Source organism: Grampus griseus, assembly GCF_964374135.1.
Source record: "Grampus griseus genome assembly, chromosome: X".
Classification (NCBI taxonomy): Eukaryota; Metazoa; Chordata; class Mammalia; order Artiodactyla; family Delphinidae; genus Grampus; species Grampus griseus.
In genome coordinates, this window is record NC_138999.1 from 97,204,241 (window position 1) to 97,220,498 (window position 16,258).

Genomic DNA, 16,258 nt, shown 5'->3' on the forward strand with positions numbered 1-16,258 from the left:
TGAAGGAATACTTGCTTTTTCTCTCCACAAGTGACTGCTCATTAAGAACTAGGTACAATATATTTCTGAAAGAAATGCTTCACAAAGCTTTGTAAGAAGGTGTGGTTAACTTAATGCTGTCTTCTTTGTCCTGAAAAACAGGAGTGGGCTTTCACACGTACAGTTTTCAAAGCACTCATCATAAATATGGAGGGAATTTAGCCCAATTTAGTAAAAAAAATCAAATTTAGAACGGAATGAATTCTATACCCTCTCCCTATCCATTCTGCAACACCCATCAAGCCCAATTTCACTGTGAAAAGTGTCATTTCAAAGCCTGTGGGGATCTTATCTTCCCGGGTCAGGCTGGGACTCAGTGGTAAACAGGAGGCACAGAGAGGGCAGTGTAAAGGCAGCTTTAACATTTTCAGTGAAAAGAGCCAACTTGTTTGTGGTTTTGATTTGCTTTTAATAACAAGCTCCCTCAACCAAAACTGATGAATTGGCATAAGAACAAGGGTACAAAAGGAACATCAAGGGGCCTTCCAAAATGCTAACCAAAGGATGAATTCTCTGCTTTGGGTGGCCATCATTTTATCCCTTGGAACCAGGAGATAAAAAGATGCAAAGCTTTTAATATATGCTTCGCGAGTATATAAAGGAACTGATTAGACCATGTGGCCCGTGGTGGTGTTGTCTTAATACTTTATAATCACATTCCATACTTTAAGCAAATGCAAATTCTGCCACATGCTGCCCTTGAAAGGCCATTTCACTGCATACTGAATTGAAAGTAATCACTGACACAGCGTAAATAAAGCCTCTGTTGGGTAAACACCAAAGCATTTTCCACACAGTATTGCATTTTAAAATAGCTAAGTTTATTGTCAGTGAAAAGATAGGCACAAAGTGGATTCAAACCTGCTTCACTTTATTGGAACTAGCTCAGTCAATTACAGAATGGGGTCTCAATCATTATGGGGCCACATACATTTTAAACCAAAGGTGATCCCTGTCTAGCCATCTGCCAACCCCAGCTATCCATTTTACAAACACATGCCATCAATCACAAGGGAGGCCAGAAGGAGGTTTGATGGCTCCATCGTTGCTACCGGAAAAAAATAAACAAACTCCCAACACTTGTCCAACTGATGATGGATGGTACTTGGACGCTATATTTCCAAGGATCATGGCGGGCTAAAATTGGTGGCAATTAGCCCATAGCTGATGCCTTCCTTTGAAAACATGTTCAGTAAGAATGCACACATTTTAAGTAACACATTCCATATGTGAATGAGCAATTGAGATAACAGGAGATGGTATGGCTAACAGACATGAGAATATCATTCATAAAGGTTAGTGCATATGTATACACTTGAAGCTGCCGCATTATGTTTAGGCTCTTCATAAAAAGTAGTCTGGGGCTTCCCTGGTGGCGCAGTGGTTGACAGTCCGCCTGCGAATGCAGGGGACGCGGGTTCGTGCCCCGGTCTGGGAAGATCCCACATGCCGCGGAGCGGCTGGGCCCGTGAGCCATGGCCGCTGAGCCTGCGCGTCCGGAGCCTGTGCTCCGCAACGGGAGAGGCCGTTAACAGTGAGAGGCCCGCGTACCGCAAAAAAAAAAAAAAAAAAAAAAGTAGTCTGCACAATCAGTTTGTTCCATTTTCCAATTGGTGTCCCCAACCCAACTGTGTGACAAGAAAAAGAATGCACGACGGGGCTCTCGGTGTGTTTCCTATGGCAGATGACGGTAGATATTTCAGGTTCCTGCTATCCTGTCATCCTGAAGCTCAAAAGCAGCACTGAGAATAAATCCTTCATTAAAACAGCAATCAAGATACATGATCTTAAAAGACAGCTCAAGCTAGTTTTATTTAATAAAAAAATTGTTAATAGGAATTTTATATCAAGTAAAGTTTGTTCTAATGAAGTTTTTCTGTACATGGGACATTGGTGTACAACTGACTTAGAAGGTCCCCAGAGACCACCAGGCAGTACAAGTTAAGACAACAAGGTCACCCTCCTGTCCTGAGGTGCCAGTAAAATGCATAGATAGATGGGAGTCCAGAAAGATCCCCCAAATGTTATTACATCCACACAATCATGAAAAGGTGGCTAACTTGAGATTTCTCCCATAAACCTGAAGTTTTTAAATGACACCTATTAGAGATTTTCTGAAAAGGCTGGATCTATCTTCCTCGTAAACATAATACACTGACATGGACTTCTTCCACCTCTTAGATGTTCCATATTATTTTAGCAAATTACCTGTGATAAAAAATTGAGCCAAAAGGAACTGCCTCTGGTGTGAGGGGGCAGAGAAGTTGTGGAAAGTTCAAAATAGTAGTTGGCCAAGAAGTTCCTCCTTTCCCCAAAATATATGAGTCTAAAGAGATGGCTGCCCCACAGTGTGGAATGTATGACATTTGTCACCTTACAGAATGTGATTAAAATGACGGCTCCCAGAGCTAGCAAAAATTCTGGCAATGTGTCATAACCATGAAAGGAGTAGATGAAAGGTTTCTTTTTATTTATTTTTTATTTATTTGAATAGAAAGTAGCAGTCCTGAAGTTTGCTACTTGTTGCTTCTACTATTTGAAGGATTTTTTTCCCCTGTGACTATAGGGTAGTATGAGTATTAACACAACTGCACTTTTAATTTCTATTTGGGATTCACTTGATGACTGAGGACTCGTGTAGGATGATCACTTCATCTTTGAAAATGTCAAGACTGGCTGAAAAATCACATCACCTTCCCTCCTGTCTCTCCCTCACCACATACAAAATAATTCCCTTTAGGAATGACCAGAAAAACATTGTTAAATATACCATTCCTATACTCGCAGAGGAACCCTGTAAGATGATCCGAGATAGCCAATCCCATAGCAAGAAAAGTGAGGTTGATTTCTTAGGGGGATGTTTCATGTGGCTCAGTGTTGAAATAAGGATCAGGAAAGGGAAAACCTTGCAAAAGGCACTGCAGGAGAGGCAAGATAGGAATTCAAAACCTTGGACAAATTACTCAAGCCAGGGACATTTTCCAAAATGCATGTGCCCTGGACCGTGTCAGTGTCTTTTCTTAAAGTGGGGCTTTTTGTATATAAGCGTTTCCCAAATTAAGCATGGTAATCGGCAGAGTAGAAAGCTGTGTTGTGTGATCTTGAAAAAGTCACTTAACCTCTCCAGGTCTCAGATTCCTCATTACTAAAATGAGGGGGTATGGCTATATTGCTAAAGTTCCTTCCAGCCACTATGCCTCACAATGTAATATATCAGGCCTACTCTTCTATGAATTTGGTTTCTAACTAACATATCCCCAAACCTCTACCCCCTCACCCTTACCTAATACCCCCACTCCCCTCACCCCCCCCAATACCCCTGAAAACTGATCTTAATGACATTGTCTATGGATTTATCACCTTAATGAAGGGCAGAGAGGCGACACAGGGCAGAGACCTGTGGCAACAGGCAGCCCTTCTGTGTCCCTGGAGGCAGACCTAAGGCAAAGCTTGGAGCCACGGCCTCTTTGGTCCCTGCCCACATGTGCGTTTCCTGCTGCTCTCCAAAGGTATTCCAAGATGGAGTCACTGGCAGTGAGAAGAGGTAGCTGAGGATACTGCTGCAGCCTCCCTCTCCCCTGACTGCAGCATAGTACTTTGGGCTTCTGATGCTATTCCCTTGGAGGTGATAGTCATATATGCCTTTTAAGACGTATGCTAAGAATTTGGGAAAACAACACGAGTTATTTCAAAGTAGTCACCAGAAATTCAAAGCATTCAACCTGTCAACGAAAACGCTTCCTCATTTTGCAAATGATTGGCAATTTGAGACTGGTGACACAGCCAGTGAATTTGTGCTGGAGAAGAAATAAACACTAAGCAGGTTGGTCTCGGGAAAGGCAAGCGAGCTATGTTCCTGGCTACACACAGACCACACAAGTCTGCATACAGCGCCTCATGCAACTAACTCTCCATCAAGGCCTCGGATGGTCTAACTCCCTAAGAGAGAAGAAGTTGTACATCACTCAGCTAATTTACTCTCCTAGCATCTGAAAGCAATATATTAATTATCCAAATGCATAAATTACTCCACAGTATATATATGAATGTATGAACCTCCACGAGGGAACCAAAAGAATCCACTTCCAAAGCACCACTGAAATAAAGATAAACACAATCTCCTGGCCCAGGGTAGCTGGGAAATTGGGAGGGAAAATTAGCTCCAGCACCCTTCCACACCCCAATACTCCCTACCTTTTCTCCAGTTTACATAGCTCTTAAAACTATTCCCTTTCATGTGCCTGAGGCGAGAGCTCTTTCTGGATGCTGCCTAGATGGAAACTATACAAAACAGCACACACCCAAATCCTCTCTGGCTTCGACTTCTGAACTACATGTTACACACTGTCTTCCAAACATACTGTGCTCTTCGATTAAAGAATGATCCAGAATATGGAAATGCTAAACAAATTTCAGCACATTGAAAACACTGATGTATATCCAGCTATTAACAGTCCCAGAATTTGTATAAATCCCAACAATAAACTTTAGAGCACATTCTCATTGATCTGTCTTTAGAGGTACTCTCTAAGTGTACCAGAACAGACTGGAGTTCATATGGTATTACCTAAGTACTATGTTGTTTCAATAAAAAGTCCCTTTAAAAAACATCCCCCCACCCAACCCTTGTCCTCACCCTCAAAATAAGAACAAACAAAAGGGAAAAATGATTAAAAGCATTCTTGCTGATAAACTGCAGCTCTTGATTAGGCCATTTAGATGAGATATTCCACCATCTCTGCATCAGGCTCTTGTCCCAGGATCTGAATGGGAGCTTTTCTTTCCAGAGTATTGGAGTGGAAAACAGGGCCATCTAAATGGAAATAAGGGGTTAGAAAACACTTAGGGACAAGGTGAAAACTCAAATTTTAGAAGGGGCTTTAGAGCCCCCATTAAGCCTCAGGCAAAGTGACATTGGCCCACTACACTCCCCCTGTTGTTCACCTGAGCATTTACTTTTACTGGGAAAATGACCTTGACTCATCCCCGTTCTATCCTGGAGAAGTCATTTACAGACTCTCTGCCCCTATCTCCTCTGATTAATCCGCTTTAGAACTTGAAAAGCCCTGCCCATATGACCGGCTGTGCCTAAACAGCGGGCCAACCACCCGATCTGTCACTGAGGGCGGAACCCAGGGCTACCTGATCCAGAGAATTACTACCTGTCTTATCTGGATTGCAGCTCAAACTTGGTATAGACAAACGACGTGGTCCAGAACCGGCAGCTGGACTTGCAGGAGCCTCAGCCTGAGCCAAAGCTGGAGCTGGAGCTGGAGCTGGAGCTGGAGGAGCAGCTGCAGCCGGAGCTGGAGTTGGTGCCTGAGTCTGAGCTGGAGCAGAAGCCTGAGCCGCTGCTGAAGCCGGAACTGGAGTTGGAGCCGGAGCTGGAACCGGAGCCGGAGCAGCTGGAGCAAGCTGAACAGCAGCAGCAGCAGCAGGAGCAACAACAGCAGCAGCAACAGCAGAGGCAGCAGCTGGAATCTGAGCAGCAGCAGCAGCTGGAGAAACAGCAGCAGCGAGAGCAGCAGCAGCAGTTGCTGGAGACGGGGCGGCGGCGGTGGCGGCGGCTGGAGCGGCAGCAGCGACAGCCACTGGAGCAGCAGCTACCATGGTGGTGGTGTTGGTGGCAGCGGTGGCAGTGATGGCGGCAGCAGTGGCGGCAGCAGCAACTGGAGCAGGAACAGAGATGGGAGCGACAGCTGCGGTTTTGTTGGGTTCCGTTCCCCGTTCTGTTTGCGTGCTGCAGTCCCGGCTGCCTGTCTTGGAGTGAGCTGACAGTAGGGGAGTCGAGGGCGGCACAGGCGAGGGGGTGGAAGGGACAGACTCGGCACGGTAGTCTCCACCCAGGAGGATACCTACAAAGGAAAGAGGGAAAGAGCTTAGAAAACTACAGGCTATTCCAATATAGACATCCGATTACCTCTTCTTCCTTGCAGGAGGTTCAGGAGGAATAGGAATGGTCCCAAATTCTCTACTTTTGCCTCCAGTGAACCCAGGAATCAGTTTGTCAGGCACCTCCCACCGTGGCTAAAAGCTTCTTTCAGACTTGGCAGATCCCTTCTGGTTCTCATTCTTTAATCCCCCAGCGAAACGTATTAAACCTTTAAGTGTCCTGGGTATCTGTTCTGATTTATTTTTCCAATGGTGATTGATTTCCAACGAGCTGTCAGAATGCTTCTACTTGGTTCCACTTATAACCAACACCAGCCATTACCAAACAGCTGGAAAGGATCAGGGAAAGAAGTCTGTGGTCGCAGAGGAGTGTGATAGTAATTGTGTGATCTAAGGTTCTAACCATGACCATGGTCCCCCAAATACCTACTCTAAGCAAAGGACACTGCAAGTGTCAGAGGACCAAGAAAGGTATTAGAAGCAACAAAGAGAGCTCAAATTAAAATATACATAGCTTGTTTCCTCAGCCTCCAAAAATGTGCCTCGTGGTATCCACAATGCTTCTGGGGTTTTGATTAGAGGGGAAGGAATGGACAGGAATGGAATGAAAAAGTACATTCTGTTCTCATCTCAGAATATTCTGGTAACAAAAACCTGCCACCCAGCTCCATTTAGCTTAACTAGAACTCTGCGTCCTCCTATTATATGGGAGGAAAGAACACAGAAAAAGCTGGAATTTTGAAATTTTCAATGACACGAAAGCCACATGGGCTTTGGACAAAGACAAAAGGTTCCGCATGGCCAAGGCCAAAGCTGAGAAGTTTTAAGAGGAAATTGAAGTTATCTTCTTTCCCACCCAAACAGAACTCAGGATTCTTATCGTCTAGGGCTGTGGCTTCAACCAGTGTTCTCTCAGTGAGACTTCATGGTGTCTGCTAAATATGCAGTCAGCCTCTCAGGAGGACAAAACCCAACCAGGTATATCTTCCTCTCTAGAAGTGGGACTATTACTCCTTCTCATTGCCACGTGGGCACATATCCAAGTCAGGGCTCTCTTTAAACGTGTCACTTTAATCTTCCTTATTTACTGTCATTACCTAGGCTCCCCTTCCAGCTCTTGTCATCCCGCTTCTCTTCCATGATGGGGGTGCCAGTCAGGGTGGAAGAATGGGAGAGCAAGCCTGATCCAGCATTGGAAATGGACATCAGAGACTTTGCTGGCCGCATGGATGACAGCTGCTCTGTCTTACTTGGCTCCTTCCGGGAACGCTGCTGGAGTACCTTGATCATGGCATCCTTCTCAATAATCTGGGCATGGAGGGTCTTAATCCTAGGAGCCAAAGACAAAGAACATATAAAACACTGTTGCCACCTCCAGGTTCTGGTCTCACTTCCTGCATGGACTTGAGCTTCCGTTATATTTTTGACTAGGGGGTGGTCTACTTATTTCTGAGTTGTAAGACAAGAGACAGTGTGCAACAATTTTTAATGCACACCCATATGGGCACAGAGGAACATCCAGGAGTTGTCAGTTAAACCTTAGGAAGCCAAAGAAAAGTATCTGTGAAAAGAAGGGCTGTATATGAGAGAGTAAACTGATGTAGTGGGTACCTTAGTGAAGAATCTGAGTCAATGGAAATGATGAGTCAGTCAGTGAGAAGATGAGAACTTCTAAGAATGGGCTACTTCGGCTAATAAGTAAATGATCACGCGCTTGTAAGAGACATCAGATGCCCTATCTCCGAGTTTGAGTGGATGTTCTTTTTTTTTTTTTTTTTGTGGTACACAGGCCCCTCACCGCTGTGGCCTCTCCCGTTGCGGAGCACAGGCTCCGGACGCACAGGCTCAGCGGCCATGGCTCACGGGCCCAGCCGCTCCGCGGCATGTGGGATCTTCCCGGACCCGGGGCACGAACCCGTGTCCCCTGCATCGGCAGGCGGATTCCCATCCACTGCGCCACCAGGGAAGCCCTGAGTGGATGTTCTTTTACCGAGCACTCTGCTGTACCACAGAGTTGAGGTGCAATGCTAGAAAGAATACCTCAGAGTGCAAATACCAACAATTCAGTTCTGGCAGAGGGCATATGGAAGCAATTTACCAAGGACAATGGGAAAAGCAGTGTTACTTGGAATTCCAGAGTTAGTGGGAATGATCAAGGTAAAGGTCATTGCATCTCAAATCCTAAATAACAGGCTGGCAGGGGTGCAGGGGTTGGGGGAGGCTGCATTATCAGGTCCCCCTGTTGTGAATGAAGATGCTTGCCCTTCCCTACTGACCTATCTGGTCTCCATATCAACTTCTCAGATCCACCAGAGTCCAGATCAACATTTTACCTGCCCTCCATGTCAAGGCAACGCTTGTTGGCCATCAAGATTTCTTCTTCCTCCTTCTGGATGCGAGCTTCTAGAGCTGTGTCATAGCTGGTGTTAGGAGAGTGGCTGATGACTGTTGTGTCCCTGGGAAGGAAAATGGCAGTGATAATGACGGGAGGGCAACAAAATCTCTGTCCTAAGTCAAAAGCCTTAGGCTGGAAGGCCCTACACTGAAATCAAACTTATTAGGAAAGGTCGGTTTCCGGGTGACTTACTGATAAGAATCTCCAAGATGGGAAGGTTCAGCTTTCAGAGCTAGAAGAGGTTATTGACAGACATAAGTGCAAAAGTCAGTGATGAATTCTATGAGAAGTGCACAGGCTTGCCTTCAGAACTAGAGAGACACCCTCCCAAAACCTCTGGCAGAAAGTCCCTTCAAGTTTGTAGATCATGACCAGGCAATAGGAAGATATTCATATTTCCACTTTATATGATTATTTATATTACATATGAGATATGCCCACTTTATTCTCATGACAGTCATGAAGGGGAAAAGGCTAGACTTTGAAGGAAGTCAGAGAAAGTACCAAAGAGCTATTGCTACATTCAACAGCAGTAACTCCACCTGAGTGTTTGCTAGAAATGAACTCTAGACATGTCAATAGCCAAGTTCAGGTAGGGCATGGGAGCTGAGTGAGAAGCAGGGCCTTTGAGTCCGTGCCCCTTGATTCCTATCTAAGCTATATCTGAAACATTCAAGTGCCAAATCAATGAGTCTCCCCCAACTAAGTGACTAATCTCTTGCCAGAGTCCCAACTGCATGAGGGACCATCATGTTCCATCTGAAAGTGTCTCAGGTCATTAACTCAAGGGGTAATTAATAAGGAGAAGAGTGTGTGTGTGTGTGTGTGTGTGTGAGAGAGAGAGAGAGAGAGAGAGAGAGAGAGAGAGAGAGAGAGAGAAGAGAAGAGAAGTGAGGAAAGGAGAGGAGAGGAGAGGAGGGGAAAGGATGTAACCCATGGGCAAGGCTGATGTTTAAACAGCACAAGTCAAACACATAATGGGAATCCTATACCCTCCTGATAAGTGACGTCATGCATCTTTCTTTAGTTCATTTAGAACTAGTGGTAGAGTAAAGAGGGAAGGGAAGAAAGAAAACTGGATCGCATTTGAGTAACTTGGAGGGAAAGAAAACGAGTTTAGGAAGAATGTTGATGTAATTATATTGGTCTTAAAGAAAACCAGACTATAGGCTGAGGAAACAATGAACTGGCACTGCTGCATTATACTTCCTCTGAGAATGAGGATCTGTGGGAGAACTCCAGGCATCTCTTCTGCTGGCAGCTGGTTATGTCCTGTTAGCATAGAGATTGTGACCAGTGCAGATGGCTGTGAAGGAGCAGGGAAATGAAGAGGCAGAAAGTTGGTATTAAAGTTGGGGAATTTTGGTGAGCTTCTGCAAAACTACTGTTCCCCAAAATGCTTCACCTTATATGCAAGGTGGAAACAATTCATTTGAATGGTGAAATAACTGGAGAACAAGAAGGGAAAGGACCCCAGTGGCTTTCATCATTTGCTAAATTCAAAATATTTTAGTATCTTGGAATTCTACACTTGCTCTAGTGCAGTTCACTGGCTTGTAGTCCTACTGGGAATGGCCCCTGTGTTCCAAAGTACCCAAGAGGAAGCAGCATTGTGTAGTGTTGAGAGCACAGGCCCTGACTATAGGCCATGCCAGGGTCAAGTCCCACTTTCCCTAGTCCTCTGCCACTAACAAACTCTATGAGCTCAGGAATTGGGTTAACTGCTCTAAGCCTCAGGCTCCTTGTTTGCAAAATTGAGATAATAATTATACTTATATCTCATGGGATTTTGGGGGGGATGAAATGAAAGTGTGCATGTAAAACATGCAGTGCCAGGCACAGTAAAAACACTCAACAAGTTATTATTAAGGGAGAAAAGTGTAGGTAGAAAGAGAATAACATACAAGAGAGTATGAGTTGAATGAATTCCAGCTCTTGGTATGATCCTGGAGGCGATCCCCGCAGTGCAGAGTTCCAATGTGATGGCAGAGGCTTCAGAGGCAGGCCTCTTTTAAAAGTGCACAGTGTCTACGGACACTGGGGACTTGAGCGTACGGTTTGTCCCTGGGGGAGCCACTTTCATTGCATAAAAGACCATTCTGGGGACACAGAGGCCTGCCAGCTAATTGATATGGACACTGTGAACTCCTCAGGAATGGAGCCTGAAAATGTGGGGCACTTAGTGAATTCCTACAGAGCTGCCAGGACGGCCTTCAACATCAATCTTCCTTCTAGAAGACTGGGGCTACTGAGCAATGGCTTAAGCAAAAGCAAGCAGGCACAGCATTTGAGGGAGTAACTTGGCCTGCTAACTTCCAGTACTCTGAGCCTACCCTTAAGCACATCAGTAGAGAGATGCTGGGCTTGAAATGACAACCTACAGACCCCAAACCGCATTATCCCTGAATTACTATCCTGCACCTCAAATTCTTAAGTAAATGGTTTCTGGCAACTATTCCTCCAGTCATCTTCTCTCTCCTTCCTCTGATGAAGTTATCCCCGTCACATTACTTACACTGCTTTCTAGAATGTCACCCATGACCTCCTAATTAAAACATCTAGCGGCCTTTTAAACTTCAAGTCCATCTTTTTCCTATCGGTAGCACCCTTTTGTTTATTTAAAATGGGAACTCAACCATGAGTGGAGCAGTGTGTTTGAAGTTCCTGGGAGGCTGGAGAGTGGATGGACATGGATAAGACTAGTCCCCGACTGTAGGGAACTTGCAAGGGGAGGGGAAAAAAGTAAATAATCAACTATTACAGAAATGAGTTTGGACTTTATTCCAATAGGCAGTGAAGCTTATTAGAGCTTTTCAAAGGGAATGAAATGATCCAAGCTGTGGTTCAGGAAGACAGCATTATCTCTGCTGAAATGTAATGGAGGGATTAGAGGGGCCATAATACTGGAATCGGGCAGACCAGTCAGAAAGGTTATAATCCCAGCAAGAGATATTGAAAACAGGACCCGGCGAAGTGGCAAGGGAAATGGAAACAGGCTACAGGACGCAGAACTGCTAGAACTTGGAGACTATTTAAATGTGGGTGTTAGGGAGAGGGAAGAATGAATGAGGACTTTGTTGTTTCTAATTCAAATGACTAGAAAAGATGGCATACTGCTCGTTTTCTGTGATAGGAAACCAAGGAGAACTTTCTTTCTTTTTGGAAAATGCCTATAATGGTTTTTTTTTTTTTTTTTTTTTTTGCGGTACGCGGGCCTCTCACTGTTGTGGCCTCTCCCACTGTGGAGCACAGGCTCCGGACACGCAGGCTCAGCGGCCATGGCTCACGGGCCCAGCCGCTCTACGGCATGTGGGATCTTCCCGGACCGGGGCACGAACCTGTGTCCCCTGCATCGGCAGGCGGACTCTCAACCACTGCGCCACCAGGGAAGCCCTATAATGGGTTTTGATTTTAGTTACAGTGGACTTAAAGTGTCTTATGGATAGCCATATGACAATATCCATCCAACAAGTTGTTGAAAATTCTAACTTTAATCTTAGAGATGTCAGAGTTACTATTTGAAGCTATAGTAGAGAACAAGATAACTAAGACAGAAGGTAGAATGAGAAGAAAGCAGGGGACGGAACCTGAGAAAGGCCTCCACAACGCAAGACTAGGTAGACATGCGTCACGTGTGTGACCAGTTTCTACCTTCTGCTTTCCCTTTCTTTACTTCCTTCTTTCCCAGATTTACTTTGTCCCAAATAAAAGTGAAACACTGCACATTCAGAGAAAGGTAACAACCTGATTCAGTAAATGCAAAGAAATAAATTACTGGTTGATCGGGTGTGTTATCTTTTTATCTTTTTGCTGCTATTCGGAAATAAATCACCATTTGTGAGCTGAAACTAAAGATCTGCACTGCCAAATCAGTTCTTCTGAGATGAACTCCTACTTGGTAGTAATTTCCCTCATCTACATTAAGCATCTGGAGAGGAATACTCTAGGAACACAATAATATGAAGTTATAATATAGGCCATGTTTTGTGATTATTTATAATAGTCTAAGAAACTAAATAATAAGCCTCAAATAGTAACTCTTGAACAGGTAATACTCCCTATTTCACCATCTTTGAAATCATCCTATCTGGGAGGCAGCAGAGTATATATAGCACTCAAGGTGTCAAAAATGTAGATTTAAGTCCTGGTTCTTCTGCCTCTTAGTAGCTGTGTGATCTTAGGGGAATTCTTTAATTTGTCTGTGCCTCAGTTTCCTCATCTGTAGAATGGACACCAGTACTTCTCTCAAAGAATTATTGTGAAGATAAGCAATAACTGTAAAGCGCTTAGAAGCGTATCTTATATAGTAAACACTACGTGTGATTTCTTGCATTGACAGCTTTCCCTTTGACAAGAGATGCTTCACAGAATCAAAATGCCGGAATGGGTATAAAACAGATAACCCAATATGTCTTCTCACCTGAGAAAAGACAGATGTCTATTCCTATATTAAAAATCTATATTTTATTATTCACAGTGGCCAAACACTGGAAACAATCCGAATGTCCATCATCAAGTGAATGCATAAACTGTGGTACATCCATGCTATGGAGCACTACTCAGCAATAAAAAGGAATAACCTATTGATATATGCATTAACTTAGAGCAAGCTCAAAGTAATCATGCTGAGTGAAAGAAATCAAACAGAAAAAGTACATATTATATGGCTCTTTTTATATGACGTTCTAGAAAAGGCAAAATTACAATGACAACAGATGTTGTCTGGGGTCAGGCATGGGAGGAGGGGATCAAGTTAAAGGGGCATAAGGGCACTTTAGAATGTGTCCTCTATCTTGACGGTAGTGGTGGCTACATTGTTATATATAATTACCAACATTCACCAAACCAGACACTTAAAATAAGTGGTTTTTAAAGATGTGAATAGTACTTCAATTGAAAAATTTCTACAACTACCATTGTATGACCCCAGCAACATTTCCTAATTGCACAACTTATTATTTATGTATGAGCTATTATTTTACAAATATATTAAGTTTGAGATACTTAATATCTCAGAATAATAAGCAGAATACACAGAAACTGAGCAGGCTGGTACAATGTGGCACTAGATTTAAGGATTTAAGTTGTATAGAGTTAGAAAGCATTTCCTTTCTTCTGTTACTTCTTCCTTTTGCCCTCTTTCTTTTTTCTCCTTTTTTTCCTTCCTTCATTACTCAAACATATGTTGAGCACTTTCCATCTGCAGCCAATATCCTAGGCACTTAAAAATTATTTTGGAAGAAAATAGAATATAAAGCCTTTACTACAGAAAGGGGTGAAGAACAGAACCTTGGTCAGTACATTTAGGGTTGGGAGGAGGGAAAGTGAAATCACTGGACAGAAAAGAAATGGCAAGAAGAGATGTTGGAAGGGAAGGCAGAAGAGCCCACAGGTTCTGAAACAAAGTTTTCTGAATGTTACTTTCCAAATTTGAAATCTCATAAAGAAAGAAAGAAAGGAGGAGAAGGAAACTAATCTCCGTGGCAGAGCATAAGAAGCAAATCTTTGGAAAAATAGTATAATCTTAGCAATAGAAGGGTCTGGAACAATCACCTAGTCCAATTCTCTCATTTTACAGGAATTCAAATACAATCTCTCAGTCTCTTCTGTGGGTTGTATTAATAGGCATCAAAAGGTACACAGTCCAGATATGGAATGTTTGTCCGGGAAACTATTACAAAGTGTTCCTATTAGGTGGGAACTGACTGCTTTTTACCATATTAAATGATAAGCATTTACTGAAAACAGTGATTGCATGGAAACTTTCTACCTGGTGATTTAAAGGAATTCAATTTAAATTAAATCTATTTTATGGGAGCCAACAGATTCTGGAAAGAAATCCATCTGAAAGGGGATTCTCCCAATATTCAAAACTTTCCAGGGAGGAAGGAAAGGGGTAGTTTCTTTATACAAGGCCCCCAAATGACAACCTCCTAGCTTTCCTGCATTTTGACTTGGAGTCTATTCTGAAGTCAGTTTCAACAGTGAACTTCCCAGCACCAAGAACCCTGGCTTTCCAACATTTTCTTACACCGCACACTTTCATGAGCTGTATCTTTCTAAGTTTCTGCTCAAAGATGACAAAAATGCCCTGCACCTCTTTGTCAGTGTTAGGGTTTCCTGAATAACCTCTGAACAAGCACTGGGCACAGGTGTTTTCTTGGGAACCAACAGCTAAAATTACACTTCATTCTGCTTCTAAGCTGCCTACAAACTTATCAACCATCTTCCAGCCCAGCTGGGGCTTCTCTGCACTCTATTACTACACTGGCATGGACTGAGCACACCGTTCTCAGAAAAAAAAAAAAAAAGACAGGTAAGCTTAAGCCCATGAGGACCTCAAAATCAAGGCACAGGCAATTTCAATCTGTTTAAGGTTTATAGGGGGTATCTGGAGACAGACAGAGCATGTTAGAGAAACGTAAGATGTCTTCCTGAAGAATTGGGAATAGGTTTACAAACCACCAGTCCAGCTTTTAAGCATTGACCTTCCTCTGATTTGGGATGAGAAGGACTCGAAAATAAATGTATCCACTGCCTCCTCCACACACATATTCCAACCCAAAGTCTGGCAAGTGCTGCCAGGCTCTGCCGGCTCACCACATTTAGGAGAATGCTAAAAACAACGCCATGGTTTTTAATAACTTTCTGGATAGAGACCTATCTGGGTGCAATATGCTATAGCCTGCTTTAGAGACCCAACTCCAGACCATGGCCCTGTCTGTATCTCCAACAATCCACATCATCTCCTGATTTGAATTTAGCTTTTGTTTCTTTCCCAACTGATGATTACAAACAGCAGCGAGACAAACTGGATAAGAGCACTGTGTCCTCCAAAGAGCAATAATACATGTTTATAATGAGAAAAGGGGAACACATAAAGGGCAAAAAATGAAAACGCCTCCTGCCACTTTCTCTCCCTTACCAAATGGAATGTGACTGCTTACATGTGATGAACTTGGAGGCACAGAGAATGTGGGCTTCAAATATAGACCTTCTCAAAGGGCAGGGATGGATTCATGTTCAGCACAGTCTTTGGCATACCTTGGACAAGCCAGAGCTATCAAATGGCAGTAGCCACTCCTGACTGACATTTAGTTTCTGAGTGGCATTTCTCTGGAGAAGCTTTCATTCCAGTCCTGGGGCTAAACAAAGAAACCTACACATGTGGCTGAAAGAACCTGAGGCTTTGGGGAAGGAGGTGTGTGGACGTTCAGTTGATCCCATCTGCAAGTGTTCTGGCTCCTGAAGAAAGCTGAACTATGATTCCAGTAAGTTCGTCAGTAACTTTAATTTACAAATCCTGGACCCTCTGCCCCACAGTTGTTCAGTCTCTGCATAACCAGATTGAAAAAAAACAAAAACCACACACTTAAACAGAAACTGAGAAAAAAGAAACAACATTATGGGCAAAAAAACACTGGAAAGTCTATTCATCAGTCACTTTTCTGTTCTCCACACCACCCCTGCCCTTCATTCAGGGGCTCTACCAGCCAGCTACTTACCTCTGAGCAGCTACGGTGGCCGCAGCGTCCAGAGCAAAATGTCTCATCACATTCTCCTCTAAATACTTCTGCTCCCACTTAGTCATGTCAGCTTCCAGGGCCAGGATCCTCTCCTCCTTCTCACGAAGGAGCTCCATCAGTGCAGCGGCATTGTATTCTGAAACATTGGTGGGCTGAGAGTTGCCCTGGCGCTGTGGGAGGAGATGCCGAGACCCCAGATGTTAATGAGTTAGGACCACAGTGGCTGAGTCCCATTTGAAGAGCCCTCATTTTTGGAAAGGATTACTGCCCAAGCCACTTCAGTTTGGATTCCGATTCAGAAGCAAGGGGAATTCATAGGACTTTCTACCTCGGGCTTGAGTACGAGACTCTCGATCACGAAAGGAGCCTGCCGTGTCAAATGGTCGTGCTGCTCAGAAAGTGGATC

The 16,258-nt window shown here is 43.8% G+C and overlaps 1 protein-coding gene across 4 annotated transcripts in view; it reads right to left on the reverse strand.

Annotated features, from left to right (window-relative positions):
- Nucleotides 1-838: 838 nt before the first annotated feature.
- Nucleotides 839-16,258, reverse strand: part of AMOT (angiomotin) — a 62,863-nt gene continuing 47,443 nt past the window's right edge. For all 4 annotated transcript variants that reach the window (XM_082680798.1, XM_082680796.1, XM_082680797.1 and 1 more), the window contains 5 exons: nt 15,832-16,022; nt 8,265-8,387; nt 7,029-7,261; nt 5,202-5,894; nt 839-4,852 (listed from right to left, as the gene is read on the reverse strand). In XM_082680798.1, the coding sequence (XP_082536924.1) occupies nt 4,755-4,852; nt 5,202-5,894; nt 7,029-7,261; nt 8,265-8,387; nt 15,832-16,022 (1,338 nt within the window). In that variant the 3' untranslated portion in view covers nt 839-4,754. The remainder of the gene's footprint in view (nt 4,853-5,201; nt 5,895-7,028; nt 7,262-8,264; nt 8,388-15,831; nt 16,023-16,258) is intronic.